Raw genomic sequence first — 14,924 nt, 5'->3', positions numbered from 1 at the left:
GCCGCAGGGATGGTGACGGGGGGTTTCCGGTCTGTTGGCGCCAGCCATGGTAGTCGACGAGGACGCCGCGTCCAACTATGCCGCCGCGCTGTACCCACTCTGTTGGGGGATAAAGTGAGAATCGTGTTTTCAAGAGTGAGCGGGCTCAATGGAGAAGGGAGAAAGACATACTGTGAATGTCCAGCCTCCTGGGATGCTTCCTGATTGTTGCCGGCCTCGTGCTCTTTCTATTGGGCGTCTCATGGGGTCAGTATAAATTGGTGGTTTACTCTTCGTTTGACTGACACTTTCTGGGTGGTCAGCCTTTGTCGTGGACCTCCGGAACTATTCTAGGACTTATCATCACTGGAGGTTGCGTGGTCATCGTATTCGTCTTCTGGGGGCAAGTTAGCCCTATGACATATTCACTGCGATCAATGCTAACAAATTGCACTCATAGAGGTCTATAGACCCTATCCAAACCCAATCGTCCCGGTCCATTTCTTCAAAGATCTCCGCGGATTCGTCTGTCTGATCATTATCGAGTCTGTGGCAGGGACCGCCTATGTCGCGCTTAGCATTATCTGGCCATCACGTAAGTTCCGACCACGGCGAGTAAGGGCTTTCAATCTGACGGGTCGACCAAGAGGTCCAATGGCTCTATAGCTCTCCTACAACCAGCTGGCAGACCACCGCGTGGTCATTGGTGAGTTTTTTCACAAGATGAACCCTGATATAAAAGGCTGGATGTGCAGCTGACACTGGAGGGATGAACAGACAACCATCGCTTTGGGCATCTATTGGTCGCGATCCTGAAACATATCCGATTCCAGCTCATCTTCCTCATGTCCATCGTGTTGGCTTTCATTGGAGCCATGGCATCTTGTACCCCAAACAGCCTGGGTCGCGCCGCCGTGCCCTCCGTGTTTGCTTCTTTCCCTGCAGGCATTCTGGAAATCATGCCCAGTCTGCTTGTGCAGATGGAGACCAACGACGCAGATCTCGGGACGACATTTTGTAAGTGCATACCAAATCCAACCACCTCTCCCGTTGTTGTTGTTTTTTTTTCCTTCCAGCCGACAGAAGTGAAACATCCGCGGAACCTTGACCGAGACAGCTAACAACTCCCTAATAGCGATACTGTATGCAATGCGCCCCATCGTCGGCGCCAAATATACAAGCCCGGCGACGACGCAAAGGGCAGTGGCAGCGGCGACAGCGAGAAGAACCAAGACCTCGAGGTCTGGGAGAAGGAGGATGGTGCCGACCCGAACAAAGGGACGGCCGAACATGTCACGTCAATTGACGAGGACGATGTGAGCAAGACTACCGGGGTGTAGTTTGTGTGAACACATACGAGAGGGGAGACAGAGAGACCCACGGACTCGCGCGCGCACACACCCTCATGTTCTGTATCTATCACCGCTGCGGAAATGCGCCATATTCGTCGCTGACTACGGAACTCATCTGCTGTGTAATACCTACTGCTTCTTATGGAATCGAAACAAACCATGCTTTAATTTGAGACTTCTGAGCGGATCTTCGAGGCCTAGCTCGTCTCCCTGCCCGCCTGCCCGCCTGCCTGACTGTCTGTTGCCTCGCTGACTTACAGCCTGAGGACAAAGGAACCAATAACTCTCACTGTGAATAAAAAGGACGGAAGGGAGAAAGGACACAGAGAATCACAAAAGTTCGTACAGCGTAGCAATCGATATGGTACGACGTTGGGAAAAAGAGCCAGCCATCCATTTATGATGAAGTTTGTATGTATGTATGTATCCTCCGAGAGACATCTCTCGAAAATTCGACTCGGCATCGACCCGCCGACCGATAACGGAGTTTCGAGACGGGCGGATCCATCGCTTTCAAGATGCTGATTGGCCATGTCGAAGCCTTTGGTGCCTCGGCACCGGATCTCGCAAAGGGGCAGCCAGCTCCATCATATGGGTTTCCGAGATTACTGCCGCTGTTCTTCGTCGCTGACTTTCCGCAACAAAGAGTCTTTTTCTCCCTATTTGTGCCCGACGAGGTCCTTCTCGAGATCTGCTTACAGTGGCTTTTTTGCTCTTTCGTTCTCGGTTTTCTTCTCATTTTGAAGCTCACTCTTGTAACCGAGTTTCTCAGCCGATCTTGACCATTGACTTACCGACAGGCGTGGAGTAGGAGGGTACAAAGAATGTTGAATCCGGTGCGATCTAGAGGCTTTGCTCTTGCTTCAGCCCTTCGGGGTTCCAGAGTGGTGTTGAATGGGCGGCCACTAAGAAACGTTCAAGGCGACCGTTCACATCTTTTCTCGTCGCCTGCGAGAAACTCCAGGCCATGCACCGCTGGCGGTCAACGTCGCTTCACATCAACGACTCCAGCTTCAGCCAAAAGCGGAGCCAAAGCGACAAGACCGCTTGATGGAATCACAGTCGTCAGCATCGAACAAGCCATCGCTGCGCCGTTCTGCACCAGGCAGCTCGCCGACCTCGGCGCGCGCGTCATCAAGGTCGAGAGACCCGGGGTGGGCGATTTTGCACGAGACTACGACACGCGGGTCGACGGGCTCGCGTCCCATTTCGTCTGGACGAACCGCTCAAAGGAGAGTCTGGCGCTGGATCTCAAGAAACCCGGCGACTTGGACGTGTTGAAGAAACTTCTCCAAAAGACCGACGTGCTCGTACAGAACCTGGCTCCCGGCGCGTCCGCGCGGCTGGGTCTCAGCTATGAATCTCTCAAAGATACCCATCCCGGCCTGATCGTCTGCGACATCTCCGGCTACGGCCAGGACGGGCCCTACGCGAAGAAAAAAGCGTACGACTTGCTCGTGCAGAGCGAGGGAGGGATGCTCTCAGTCACGGGCACCAAGGACGAGCCCGCCAAGGTGGGCATTTCCATTGCCGATATCTCGGCCGGAATGTATGCCTACAGCAACATCCTGGCCGCGTTGATGCAGCGGCAGAAGACCGGCAAGGGAAGCAAGATTGACATCTCTTTGCTCGAAAGTCTGGTGGAGTGGATGAGCTTCCCGTTATATTACACTTACAAAGGCGCACCGGCGCCCACACCGACTGGCGCTTCCCATGCAGCGATATACCCATACGGGCCCTTCGAGACGGGCGATGGCGGGTCAGTCATGCTCGGGATTCAGAACGAACGAGAGTTTGCAAAATTCTGCGACATTGTCTTGGGAAATCCGGGTTTAGCGACCGACGCACGCTTCATGAACAACTCGTTGCGTGTACAGAACAGAGACGAACTGCGAAGTATCATTTGCAAAGCCCTGGAGAAATATTCCGTGTCCGAAGCCGTCGCAAAGCTCGATGAAGCCCAGATTGCAAACGCAGCGGTGAACACGATGCAGGGCGTTTGGGAGCATCCCCAATTGCAAGCCAGACGGCGGTGGACCGAGGTCGAGACGTCCAAGGGCATGATCCCTGCACTTTTGCCTCCCGGATGCGTTCCCGAAGGGGAGGATGTGGAGGGTTTACATGCCAGGATGGACAAAGTCCCAGAAGTCGGCGAGCATAACGAAAAGATATTGAAAGAGTTGGGCTTGTAGGGCGCAAGTCAAAGTCGACAGGGTAAGAGAGCCAGATGACGGAATTACTCAGCGTGCATGACCTGAGATCGAACTAAAAGGAAGACCATGCTGAAGTCTCCAGCTTCATGTCATCGATGATTGAAAGGGCAGGGATCCCGTTCCGCGGAAATCTGCCTAAATACCGAGTCGGAAGGATCGCCTGAGTCCATGAAGCCAGCGAAAATTACCATTGGGGGGCGTATACGTCAAGGAACATTGTCAGCACCTGGCGTAAAGGGGCACCAGCTTTGGAGATGCATCTCTGATGGACCCAGAGCAGCAAGCCAGTCCCATGGCACTATGAGATGTGCACCCGGATACCACTCGGCCACAACACCTGTCCCGTATAGAGATATATGTTTGATTACCCGATGGAAAAAGTTTCTGAGAAATGTTTGGCCGCTTTGGACCGTGGTGGTACTTCTCTTGTTTCTCAAAGTCACTGTACCTAGATGATAGGATCTTTTGAGTACCGGTCCGGGGGTCTTTGGCGGACAGCGGCCATAGCTCTCAGCCGGATAATGCATGTGATATCCAAATGCAAGTTATTCCCAAGGACTATCCCTGTAGGTGTTTTTTGTCCGACCAGCCTCTCTCTATACGCCTTGAGACATACTGATGACCAAGACAAACAGTGCTATTGTGGGGATGTCTAATCATCGTCCGTCTGTAGGGAGCGGGCAGTCCCAATGTAACTGTAACAGGGCAGCAACACGAGTTTAGAGCAGCGGCAAGGCTATCGCTGTGGACTTGTGGAGCTTACTCAAGACATCAACAGATCCTTGTACCGGGAAACTGCGAGCCATTGATGATGGTGGTTGTGTTGTTGTGTTGTTGTACTAGTAGTCAGCAGAGTGGGAGTTTCATAGCGCGGGGCAAAATATCGCTGTCTGACAAAAGGATAATCAGCCACATTGGCACCCGAATGGGCCACTCGTGCATTAACTACTTTCTGACTGACGTCAAGAGTCCCTCAGAACATATCAGCGCCGAAACACGGATGATTGTCGATTTACAAAAACTCAGCGATCGGAATATCACGCCCTTCGCGGACTTCCCCCCCACTGCCTCACATCCATGTCCACATCCTGTCGCGGTATCTTGCTTCGTCTGAACCCTTCTCCGCGACATATAAAGCCTCTCGTCATCCCTCACTCATTGCTCTGTCGACAGCAGCAACATCGCCGTTTCCAAAACTACCCCGCCAAAATGTCGTCCGGATTGACTACTGTGTTCTCCAAGGATGCCTGCCCTCGTAAGAGAGACCCGTTCCAAGTCATTTCATGTGAACGCGTGACGTTTGAGATTGCAACGAGACGATAGACGATAACTAACCCGCTAATTCTTTCGAATTCCAGCTGCGGGCCCGTACAGCCAGGCCATCAAAGCCGCCGGGCAGATCTGGGTAGCAGGTCAGATCCCCGCGGACTCGACTGGAAAGCTCGTCGGGGGTTCCATTGCAAACCAGACGGAGCAGTGTTGCAAGAACATCAAGGCGATCTTGGAAGCTGGCGGGAGCGAGTTGGGCAAGGTCGTCAGGGCCGGGGTGAGTAGCTATACAATACCTATGCCGATGTTTCCCACGATGGCCACGAACTACAGAAAGAAAAGCTGATCGTCGTGAAACACAATAGGTCTTCATATCCGACATGAAGCACTTTGGAGAGATGAACGCCGTGTATGAGAAGTACTTCTCGCACAAGCCGGCGAGGACTTGCGTTGCCGTGCGGGAACTGCCCAAGAGTGTCGACGTCGAGATCGAGGCCATCGCTGTTCAATGAACGCATGGGACGCCTTGGACTAAGGGAAACCAACCACCTTTGGCGAGAAAAACTGTACAAAGCCCCCTCTCCCGAATGGGATGGGCGAGCTCAATGGAAAAAAAAGTTTCATCTTTTTCTTTTTACAAGAAACGCCACGGTTTTCTAGGGTGCTTTATAGAAACCAATCCGATCCTTGGGACAACGACCAACCCGTATAAACTCTCTGAATGTGCGCACAATATGTTCATAGCTTGCTCCTGCTGTCCTCTCCGTAGTGTTCGTCCAGCTCGACAACCACCTTGCCCCATGTGTCGCGCGCACCCAAGTCCGTCAGGGCCTTGGGAACCTCTTCTAGACCGTTGTACCGCTTGTCGGTGAAGGTCATGCCCCTCAGTTTGCCCGAGTTGATCAGTTCGAAAATGCCCTTCCAGGCTTCTTGTATTGCTTCCGGCTCTTTGTTTCTGTATTCCCCCCAGTGCAGTCCTACAATGCTGATATTCTTGAGCAGGACCCGGTTCATGGCCACCTTCTCGATGGTGCCTCCGGCGAATCCGATGACGAGGAGTCGGCCGTTCCACGCTATGCATTTGATGGAGGGGTCGATCATGCCTGCGATTGTGCGGAGCAGTGTCAGCGGAGGACCCCATGTGTGTGAGTGTGCACGAAATGATCTACGAGGAAAAAAAGAAGAAAACACCACCTACCGACGGGATCATATACAATGTCCACCCCTTTCTTCCCGTTGCCTGTTCGGTGCTGCTCGCACAGCGCAACCACTTTCTGAGGCCAAGTCCCGTCTCGATAGTCGACCACGTAGTCAGCTCCATAGTCCATGCAGACCTGCCTCTTGCGCTCCGACCCAGCTGTGGCGATAACGGTGGCACCGTACGCCTTCGCAATCTGTACTGCCGCCAGTCCGACACCTCCAGCGCCGGCATGCACGAGAACCCAGTCACCCGCCTTGACGTTGGCGCGGATAACGAGGCCACCGAAAGACGTCGGGGCCGTGACATACACGCCCGCGGCATCGACAAAGCTCCAGCCCGGAGGGATCGGGAACATGGCGTCCTCGGACACCAAAAGGTGGCTTGAGTATGCGCCGTGCGTGGCCCCAAACACCCTGTCCCCGACCTTGAACTTGTGGTTCGTCTGTGTGCTGACCGTGCCGTCGAGGCTGCTCGCGACCGCGCTCTTGGAACCCTCACGGGTCGTGGGCGTCGCGATCACGACGCCCGCGAACTCCTGGCCGCCGATCCATGGCAGCGGTGGCTGGTGCTGGTATTTCCCCTGGACCTGGAGGATGTCGAAGAAGTTTGTGCCGCAGGCGCGGATCTTGATCAGGTATTTTGTTGGGTGCGGGGAGGGCGTCGGGAGCGTCGTCACGGTGAGCTCTCGCGGTTCCGAGACGTATTTCGAGACTTGGATCGCTTTCATGGTGGGAAGGTGACGGTGGGGAATGGAAATATCACAAGAATCTAGATCTGAGATCACAATTAAAACTGGAGATAAGGCAGGATGTCATGGTGTGTTTGTGCCAGTATTTCATTGCTAGCCCGAGTTTGGCCCCCCATTGATTTGACCCAACAGGAGCCTCGGTTGTGGAGGCCGGCGAATCTGGAGGGCATTCCAGTGTGAGTATGCCTAGGCATGCCATATCGGCCAATGAAAACACTCAAGAACCCTCGGCATATACAAACAAGGACTTTTCGACAACACTCTATCTTGTGTACATCGTAAGTGGATGTTTGACCGGCCGTATAAAGATGATGGAACGAAAATTGGATCACTTCAGCATGCGCTTTCGAATCCAAGGAATATTTGAGACGGAGGATTAAGCCTCATATACAGAAATGGTGCGACAAGGGTTCTGCACGCTGAAAAGGAAACCACACAATCAGGCATTGGCAACGTGGCAGACGAGGCCGTGCTGCAGCCAGCCCAATGAGGGGACGAGGGGTCGCCAGAGACCTGGCCCTGTATCAACACCCTGTACATTGGGGTCCTATTGATTCGCTCATAAATGCTGTACAGGTTGACATGTCATTTGCTAGGTCGGGCCAGGTGAGGCTGTACTTTTAAGAGGATGGGCTGAGGCGCTTTTGACTCCGGTTTCATCCCACGCGTGTATCTCTCTGCCGCTGCGTCCACAAGATTGAAGTAGGACTGCCAGTGAATTGAAAACGTATGTTCCATATCTGACCCAAAGTACTAAGGCTGAGACCGTTTACGAAACACCGCGCGCAGAATTCACGACACCTTGGCGGTTGGTTGTCTGCCTACCTGCCGCACCTTGCATTGCGCTGCGTTGTTCAGCCTCAATCACACATAGCCTCTCACAATTTCATCAAACAGTCCCTCGAGCATCTCACTCTCCTCGTCAACAGAACCATCATCATATCAAACATACAGCCGCCATCATGTCTGCGCCAGCTCTAGTACGAGAGGGGAGCCAACTTGCGCTCACAGCGAGTAAATCCACGGCAAAAGCCATTAGAGATCATGGACCCAAAGCTGCCGCCGCAGTAGGTCGTCGTGTAAACATACCAATTTTGTGCTGTCACATATCGCTGACCAATATTGTAAACCACTAGGCCGCTGCATGGACCGTCCAGAATCCGGGGCTGGCTGCTTGCGGCGCTGTCGGGACTGTCGGCATCATCCTCATTGCGGCTCCCGGTGTCGTCGTTGTCCCAGTACTCGCCGAGTTGGGTTTTGGAGCTGGTGGTGTTGTTGCAGGTACGTTGAAATCAGAGCAAAAGCACCCCGTGTCGGCAAATCACAATACTTACTCACGCCCGTTACCACAAAGGTACCACGGCTGCCACAATGCAGGCTGGAATTGGAAATGTTGCAGCCGGTAGCGCTTTCGCGATTGCTCAGAGTGCGGGTGCCGCGGGCTCAGGTCTCGCCATCGTCAACGGGGTGGTTCAGGTCGCCGGATTCGCTATGACCGCTGGTAGTGGAGGACTCGCGTGGATCAAATCCAAAGTCGGAGCATAGCATTGTCTCCTTTGCGAGCCTCAGGCGGCTACGACGGCAGAAACGGGTTGAGATACAAGATCAACATTCTGAGAAGGATAGGCCTGAAGAGCATGGAAGGGGAACTGGAGATCAGGGACAGCGATAGATAATGTACTCTGCAGTCACACGAGGCGGCGGCGTGGTGTTCTGCCCTAATCAGGAAAAGCTCTCTGGCTGTTTTAACTGGAAACTTCTCTTGGCTGCCGCGTCCTGCTCCGATTTCAACCTGCTCGGCATCTTATTTTTGCTGGTGCCTTTGCACAACTTGTGCCCGTCCAAGAAGTCATTCCACTAGATCACCCCTTTCTAATCACGTCTTCGACTCCGATGAACGGACCTCCTACAGACCCCAATCTCTCGGCAATCATCGACGCCTTGATTTCTGGATTTGATGCCCTGCTATCCGGCGTGCGTGCGCACATCGAGAACGAGAAGGCCTTGAAGGAGAGGCTCGAGTTTGCGGCAAATGAGGTGAGTCGGTTCCTCGCGCCTTCTGTTCCCTTCCAGACTGCGTTATGATGAGAATCTTTTGATTAGCTCTAGATCAAGAGCTGCAACCATTTTGTAGCGATGAGCGACATATTGCATGTATTACCTGAATTGCAGAGACACCCGATTACTGTTTTCATCGTCCGTGAGAATGGGATGAGAAGTGCTGATTGAATCCTTGCAGTATGACAAGGTCCTAGCTGCCGACAGCACTCTCTCGGCCTCCTCCATTGCACCGAGCGAAGCCGTCCGCAAATTCCGCCAACTTCCTCCCATCGACACAGACGTCGAATTCTCCCGGCCAGTCCGCGAAGCCCAGCAAGCCATACAAACCTACAAGATGTCCAAGATACACGGACCTCAGACCAACGGGGCACGATGTCCAATAGCTCACCGGAATCGTGACCCCGAGGATCTTGAACGAGATTTTACGACTCCTGGTGTCAAGGGGACATTGGGATGTCCCTTTGCGAAGCTGCGCAATGGACCTACCTCGTCCGCTCACGATGATCCTATAGCGGCAGAATTCCACCAAGACACCCATTCAGCACGTTCACCAAATACAGAACAACGCCCGGGTCAATGCCCTATCCGTTTCCTCGATCAACACTCTCCGGAAGAAATTGCAAAATACGTTGAGAATCACAAGCACGAAATTCCCCGAAGTCACGAAATCTGCGTGCGACGATATCAGGGCAACGAAAGCAGTGCCCGACAGTTGGACGCCAAGTATGGCAATTTGGTGAACATGATTCAAGGCCTGGGAGTAAAACATAAAGCATATCTACCCGAGCGAGACAGGATCGAAGAACAGTCGACTCAGGCAGTAGAGAAATGGGCCGAGACTGTCAGCGAAGTTGCCCCTGTCGCTCCAGCTCAAGCTCAGAATGGCGTGGTCGCTGATGAAGAACCGCGAATATCACACTTTGATAAACCACTGCGAGAAGTCCGGGTCGGCGAATCCCCTAGTCGGCCATGGGGGATCTCAGTACCCCCGGACAAAGAACCCACACCCAGTGCCTTGGAGGAAGATGATGTGGCACATCTGAAGGTTCACGCTGCGAGTTCCGAAGCTCCTCCGGCGCCGTCTCGCCATGATGATCCGCATGAGCAAAGTCAGAAGCCATCTCCGCCGAAGAGACAGACAGATGACACGGTTGAGAGCAGAGAACCCCGAACCCAAATCATCTTTAATGGGCCCGTCTTCTTTGGATACTCGGCCGAGGCTGTGGCAGCTTTGTTGCAGAACACTCAGCTCGGTAACATGAAGGCTGGTGGCGGATAGGCTACCTACCTGTCAAGGTCAAGGCTTGGGAGGGCCACTTTTTTATTATTGCAGCGTTCAGAGCGAAACGATTGAAGACATGACCTGACGATTTTATGCTTTTATGCTTTTAGAGACAGCGTGCTCTGCTCATGTACAACGTGGATGTACCAGTAGAACTGGAGAGGCGGGTGGATGTATATATAATGTAGGCACGCAAGGAGTCAACCAATCCAATGTGCAGACAGGGACAGGTTGAACTATGAAGGTCCAAATAATACATTTGTTCTTGCAACGGAAAATAGTGTGAAAGGATAAATTCCACCAGCTCTGGCCGTACAAGTCCGCATGACGCGGAATCCTGTAGACTGTGACTTCGGCGAGCGAAGAGCTTGTGGGGAGGATGCAAGCAGCTGGAAAGTGATTTGTTGCGTTGAGCCTGAGCCAGAAGCAGGGTTTCTGGGTTGATGTGGAAGGAGAAGGAGAAGGAGAAGAACTGAGGTACTGTGAAGCGCCCGACATTCGACGATACGTGTAGATCTCATGATCTCATATATCACCTATTTCGGCGAGAGGAACTATGTCTCTGAATGTGGGAGAGAAAGGACGAGCAAAAGGAAATGGGATTCATTTTATTTGGGAGTTTCGTTGTTTGTGATAAGTGGAAGAGGAAATGAAGTGAAGTGAAGCGATGATAATTATACGTACGATTTTTCAAACTGTGAAGGACCACAAGTTTGCCAAGAAACATTTATTTAGGCGTCGGGAAAGTTTCTCTTTGGAGCCGCCAGAGAACGAGTACATGACTCCAAATACCTATGCAGATCATCGGTGTGTCACTCCCAATACCTACGGTGGAAACCTCATATAGTATCACCTGCATTTTGGCTAGCATCCACCATCTATCGTCTACCGAGTAGTTATAGAGACCCGATTTTCGCGAATGACTCCTTACCCACACGTGGTTCGAGGTCAATTTTCTGCATCCCCACCAGGAAACCATACATAGGTATCTTGACCACAAACACCAAGATGTACCTCGTGTACCGCGTAGGTAGAGCATCTTGTAAAGTAAACCGCTCACGGTCTACCCAGCCAAACCTCCTCCAAGAACTGCCCCAGCTTCTTGGGTCTCCATTCCGGACACCGCGTCGAAAACTGCGGCTCTTTGGACAGATCCCACACTCCGGAGACGTAGAGCTTGCCGAATAGGATCAAGGACTCCTTTCTCGCTGCAGTTTCGGAGGGCGACGCGTCCCACGCTGCGGAACCTGGGTTCGGCAGGATCGTCACTTTGCCTTGGTTCAGGTCGTCGAGGGTATCGTGTGTGATTTCAAAAAGGGCGCCTCCTGTTTTTTGCCAAAGGCGTCAATGTCAATATATTGCAGACAGGTTCATATGTCGGTGATCAGCACAAGGGGGTCTTCCAACCAGAGCCGTATTGCTGGCTGTGAGGGAGAGCGAGTAGGCTGTGAACTGACCTCGTACTCTTTTGGCGATGCTCACGAACTCGTGGAACGTAACGCTATCGCCCACTGCGAACGTCCATTCTGGCCAGTCCTCGGCTTCCAGCAACAACAGAATCGCTCGAGCCACGTCGCCAATCAGAGTCAAGCTGAGAACATTGGCTCCGTCTCCCGGTATGGCTGCCTTGCGATTAAACACGTCTATCGCCCAGGAGTAGTCCGATAAGTGAGTTTTGACGTGTGGCATTCCCCAATCTGCAGAATCGTCAGATGTGAGTTCTTTGCCTAGTCTTCCTTGAGCACTCACTCCCCGACTGGCCAGACTTTGCGGGAGGGAGCGAGCAGAACAGTGCAGCTCAACTTACAGTCCATAAACCAGCCGCAGGAAATCCTCGTGTACTGCAATGAGCTGGACTCGAGCAGTGACGCGGCATCGAGCCACCACTGCACGGTGGGGTCTAGAGGTAGGAGGCTGAGGAGAGCGACCCCGTGAGAATTAGTTCCCGTCCGTTGAAGACTTCGAGTGGCGGCGAAGACAGGGGAAGAGGACTCCAGGTCAAGAGTCAAGATGGACGTACTCGGGAACCGTCTTCGCCCAAAATTCGCTCGGTATCAGACGCTTCGTCGCGCCCGACTTGTCTGCAGCTCTGATCAGATTACACTGAGCCGCGCTCGTGTCTGGGGAGCTGATGCCGATAGTCGAGACGACGGTGTGGACATTGTGTGTCGTTAGTATGTCAGCAAGCCCTTCCACATCGTCGTAGTCGACATGAAGGTATCTAGTTCCCGCCTCAGACACGGAAGCTTCTGATGCCTTGCGAGTCAGGACGATGACCCTGAATTTGTGGCTCTGTTCAACATGATCCAGTATCGAGCGGCCCACGCCCCCAGTCGCTCCCGCAACGGCGACTGTGATCATGGTCAGTTTCTGAGAGAGAACAGTGTAGCGCAGGGTGACGCAAAGCCTTGCTCGACATGGGGATTTGGAGTCGGAGCTGGTGGACACCCGAGCCGAGGATTTGCGGGGGTGGAATTATTTTCGACATCCTTTTTGACATCCTTGTTCAACCAGAGCATGTGGTTACACATTCGACGCGCCAGGTTGATGGACACGGAGAGGACAAGACAGATTCACCCTGACGACCGTTAGCACTCTTTCAACTTCACGCGAGTGAGCGGTTAGTAGCTGAGTTCAGGATCATCTAGGACAGAGTTGGATACCTACCGAATATCGACAGCGTATATTAGATGTGCTCAACTCCACAATCTATTCCGCTTTCCCCCACCAGGTTTTCCTATATCAACTCCCATCTCATGATCTGGAGATCCTACCCCTTCAGTGAAGCTGCAGTTCCTTAGCCGTCACCTCCGGGTTGACATATGGGATACGACATCGTCGTGCACGCGCACACAAACACACGCAGCCGGTGCGGCCGCACAAGTTCCGGTTTCTGTAAAGTCCCGTTGGAGTTTGTAGAAATCCCCGTCAGTCACTCCATCGTTTCCTGGGTATCATGGTGTCGTCGCTGCGGGAAAGGGTCCACATTGATTACATGATGTATATCATACTATACCTTAGCCTCCCTCGCATTCCCTTTTTCAGTCGTCGTGTTGTCCAATGAAGTTTCGCCTGCCCAATAAAACTTGGACAGAGGTCGAAGTTATCATTTTCCGCCATCAATGGCGGCGACTCATGGTCCACAGAAATCATGAGACCTGTTCCCTCCTCTTCATGCTTTTGTTTTTAACCAGGAGTAGGTATTTCAACACCAATTCCAGCGCAGGCTTTAAAATCAGGCACCACTCCGTCAGATTTGCCAGATGGGGTGACAGAAGTAGGCTTTCTGAACAACCCCTGGTCTGGTGGATATTTTGTGTAAATGCAAGACAGACCAAGTAAAGGCAAAGCTCACCACATGCTGAAAGGATAAAAAGCGACAGCCCTTTCCGTGCCCGGGAGATTGACGTACTTTCTCTTTCTCTCCTTCTCTGCAATCTTTTGAGAAGAAATACATCAATCAAATCACTGTTCCTGCTCTGATACCTTTCGCTCAGCTTAAATATCTTTTGAGAGACCAGTCTACACCTTTGTTGCTCACGTAGGTGTGGAAACCAACATGTCAAATTTCAAAGTCTGGTTCATCACGGGCACATCTTCGGGGTTCGGAAAGGCCTTGACCCTCGAGGTCCTCCGTCGTGGTGACAAGGTCATTGCCTCTGCACGAAATGCCGCGAAGCTCGACGAGCTCAAAACTGCCGGAGCTGATACTATGAGTCTCGACGTCACGTGGCCCCTCGATAAGTTGAAGGCGATTGCAGAAGAGGCCCACGGGCTCTATGGGCGGATCGACTACCTCATCAACAACGCCGGGTATTGTCAAGTCGGCGGCTTGGAAGAGCTCACGTATAGTTTCCCTTCATGCGCAAAGCGATACCTGGTAGACATGTGTGTTTATGCTGACGTCCATAAGGCCGGAGGAAACTCAAGCTCAGTTCGCAACAAACGTCTTTGGCCCGTTGAACGTGACGAGGTCGATTCTCCCATATATGCGCGCGAAACGATCAGGCGTGATTGCCAATTTCTCCAGCATCGGAGCATGGCGCGGCACACCCGCCGTCGGCATCTACGAGGCTTCGAAATGGGCCGTCAGCGGCGTCACCGAGACACTGCATCTCGAGCTGGCCGAGTTCAACATCAAAGTCTGCAGCATCGAACCGGGCTACTTTCGATCAAACTTCCTAAGCAGTGGCCACAAGATCCTTCACGTCAATCACATACCAGACTACGACACCACAGCTGTCCGGAGGACAGAGGAACGCGTGGAGCGGACAAACCAGAACCAACCGGGCGATCCCGCAAAAGGGGCCAAGGTGATTGTTGATGTTTTGACGGGTGCATCTGGCAAGGAGATCCCATTGAGGCTGGCTTTGGGCGCGGATGCTTATAGGATCATCCGTGGGAAATGCGAAGAGACGATCAAAGGCCTAGACGAATGGAGGGAAGTCAGCTCGTCAACCGACATTGATGCCAAGTAGAATACGAGCGTCATTCTCATCGCGGCATTCCATAGGAACTGCTCGATATGCTGCCCGGCAGCCTTGGGTTCGGGGCTGCTCGACTCTCCAGGCAATCAAAGCACGTCGCTTGGAGATGTGAGCCCGGCAACATTGTCAGGCTTCCCGTTGCATCTCAAAGCGGGTGCGTTGCAAAGTGGCATGTTGCCCATGAATAACCCGACAGTGTTCTTTCGACTGTGGAACCGGCGAATTAGCCCGATCCGACAACCATCAGGCAACAAATTTACGTGAGATACCGTCCGCGAGGCTTTGTCCAAGTCCCTCCAGCACAGATATACGCCTTGCCCTTCTCTTCAAAT

At 52.8% G+C, this 14,924-nt stretch overlaps 7 protein-coding genes across 7 annotated transcripts; 5 read left to right on the top strand and 2 right to left on the bottom strand.

Annotated features, from left to right (window-relative positions):
* Positions 1 to 46: 46 nt before the first annotated feature.
* On the top strand, positions 47 to 3,523 carry AYO21_06924 (hypothetical protein; the record flags this gene model as incomplete). The annotated part of the gene is made up of 8 exons (XM_022656883.1): positions 47 to 114; positions 185 to 246; positions 440 to 574; positions 668 to 685; positions 757 to 996; positions 1,115 to 1,121; positions 1,184 to 1,315; positions 2,296 to 3,523. The coding sequence occupies 8 exons, from the start codon at positions 47 to 49 to the stop codon at positions 3,521 to 3,523; spliced, it is 1,890 nt and encodes a 629-aa protein (XP_022510845.1).
* A 1,230-nt stretch (positions 3,524 to 4,753) lies between these two features.
* Positions 4,754 to 5,325, top strand: AYO21_06923 (hypothetical protein; the record flags this gene model as incomplete). Its single annotated transcript, XM_022656882.1, has 3 exons — positions 4,754 to 4,799; positions 4,903 to 5,090; positions 5,179 to 5,325. The coding sequence occupies 3 exons, from the start codon at positions 4,754 to 4,756 to the stop codon at positions 5,323 to 5,325; spliced, it is 381 nt and encodes a 126-aa protein (XP_022510844.1).
* A 226-nt stretch (positions 5,326 to 5,551) lies between these two features.
* On the bottom strand, positions 5,552 to 6,741 carry AYO21_06922 (hypothetical protein; the record flags this gene model as incomplete). The annotated part of the gene is made up of 2 exons (XM_022656881.1): positions 5,552 to 5,916; positions 6,012 to 6,741. The coding sequence occupies 2 exons, from the start codon at positions 6,739 to 6,741 to the stop codon at positions 5,552 to 5,554; spliced, it is 1,095 nt and encodes a 364-aa protein (XP_022510843.1).
* Positions 6,742 to 7,724: 983 nt separating this feature from the next.
* Positions 7,725 to 8,307, top strand: AYO21_06921 (hypothetical protein; the record flags this gene model as incomplete). Its single annotated transcript, XM_022656880.1, has 3 exons — positions 7,725 to 7,829; positions 7,899 to 8,043; positions 8,162 to 8,307. The coding sequence occupies 3 exons, from the start codon at positions 7,725 to 7,727 to the stop codon at positions 8,305 to 8,307; spliced, it is 396 nt and encodes a 131-aa protein (XP_022510842.1).
* Positions 8,308 to 8,655: 348 nt separating this feature from the next.
* AYO21_06920 (hypothetical protein) lies at positions 8,656 to 10,102 on the top strand (the record flags this gene model as incomplete). Its single annotated transcript, XM_022656879.1, has 2 exons — positions 8,656 to 8,799; positions 9,002 to 10,102. 2 exons carry the CDS (start codon positions 8,656 to 8,658, stop codon positions 10,100 to 10,102), a joined length of 1,245 nt encoding a protein of 414 aa, XP_022510841.1.
* A 1,059-nt stretch (positions 10,103 to 11,161) lies between these two features.
* AYO21_06919 (hypothetical protein) lies at positions 11,162 to 12,466 on the bottom strand (the record flags this gene model as incomplete). Its single annotated transcript, XM_022656878.1, has 4 exons — positions 11,162 to 11,430; positions 11,563 to 11,802; positions 11,913 to 12,064; positions 12,126 to 12,466. 4 exons carry the CDS (start codon positions 12,464 to 12,466, stop codon positions 11,162 to 11,164), a joined length of 1,002 nt encoding a protein of 333 aa, XP_022510840.1.
* Positions 12,467 to 13,664: 1,198 nt separating this feature from the next.
* Positions 13,665 to 14,583, top strand: AYO21_06918 (hypothetical protein; the record flags this gene model as incomplete). The annotated part of the gene is made up of 2 exons (XM_022656877.1): positions 13,665 to 13,951; positions 14,019 to 14,583. 2 exons carry the CDS (start codon positions 13,665 to 13,667, stop codon positions 14,581 to 14,583), a joined length of 852 nt encoding a protein of 283 aa, XP_022510839.1.
* Positions 14,584 to 14,924: the final 341 nt, after the last annotated feature.

The sequence above is a fragment of the Fonsecaea monophora genome (genome assembly GCF_001642475.1).
Source record: "Fonsecaea monophora strain CBS 269.37 chromosome Unknown Scaff50, whole genome shotgun sequence".
Taxonomy (NCBI): Eukaryota; Fungi; Ascomycota; class Eurotiomycetes; order Chaetothyriales; family Herpotrichiellaceae; genus Fonsecaea; species Fonsecaea monophora.
The sequence above is the reverse complement of the archived record's forward strand: the minus strand, read 5'-3'. Positions and strand labels throughout refer to the sequence as shown.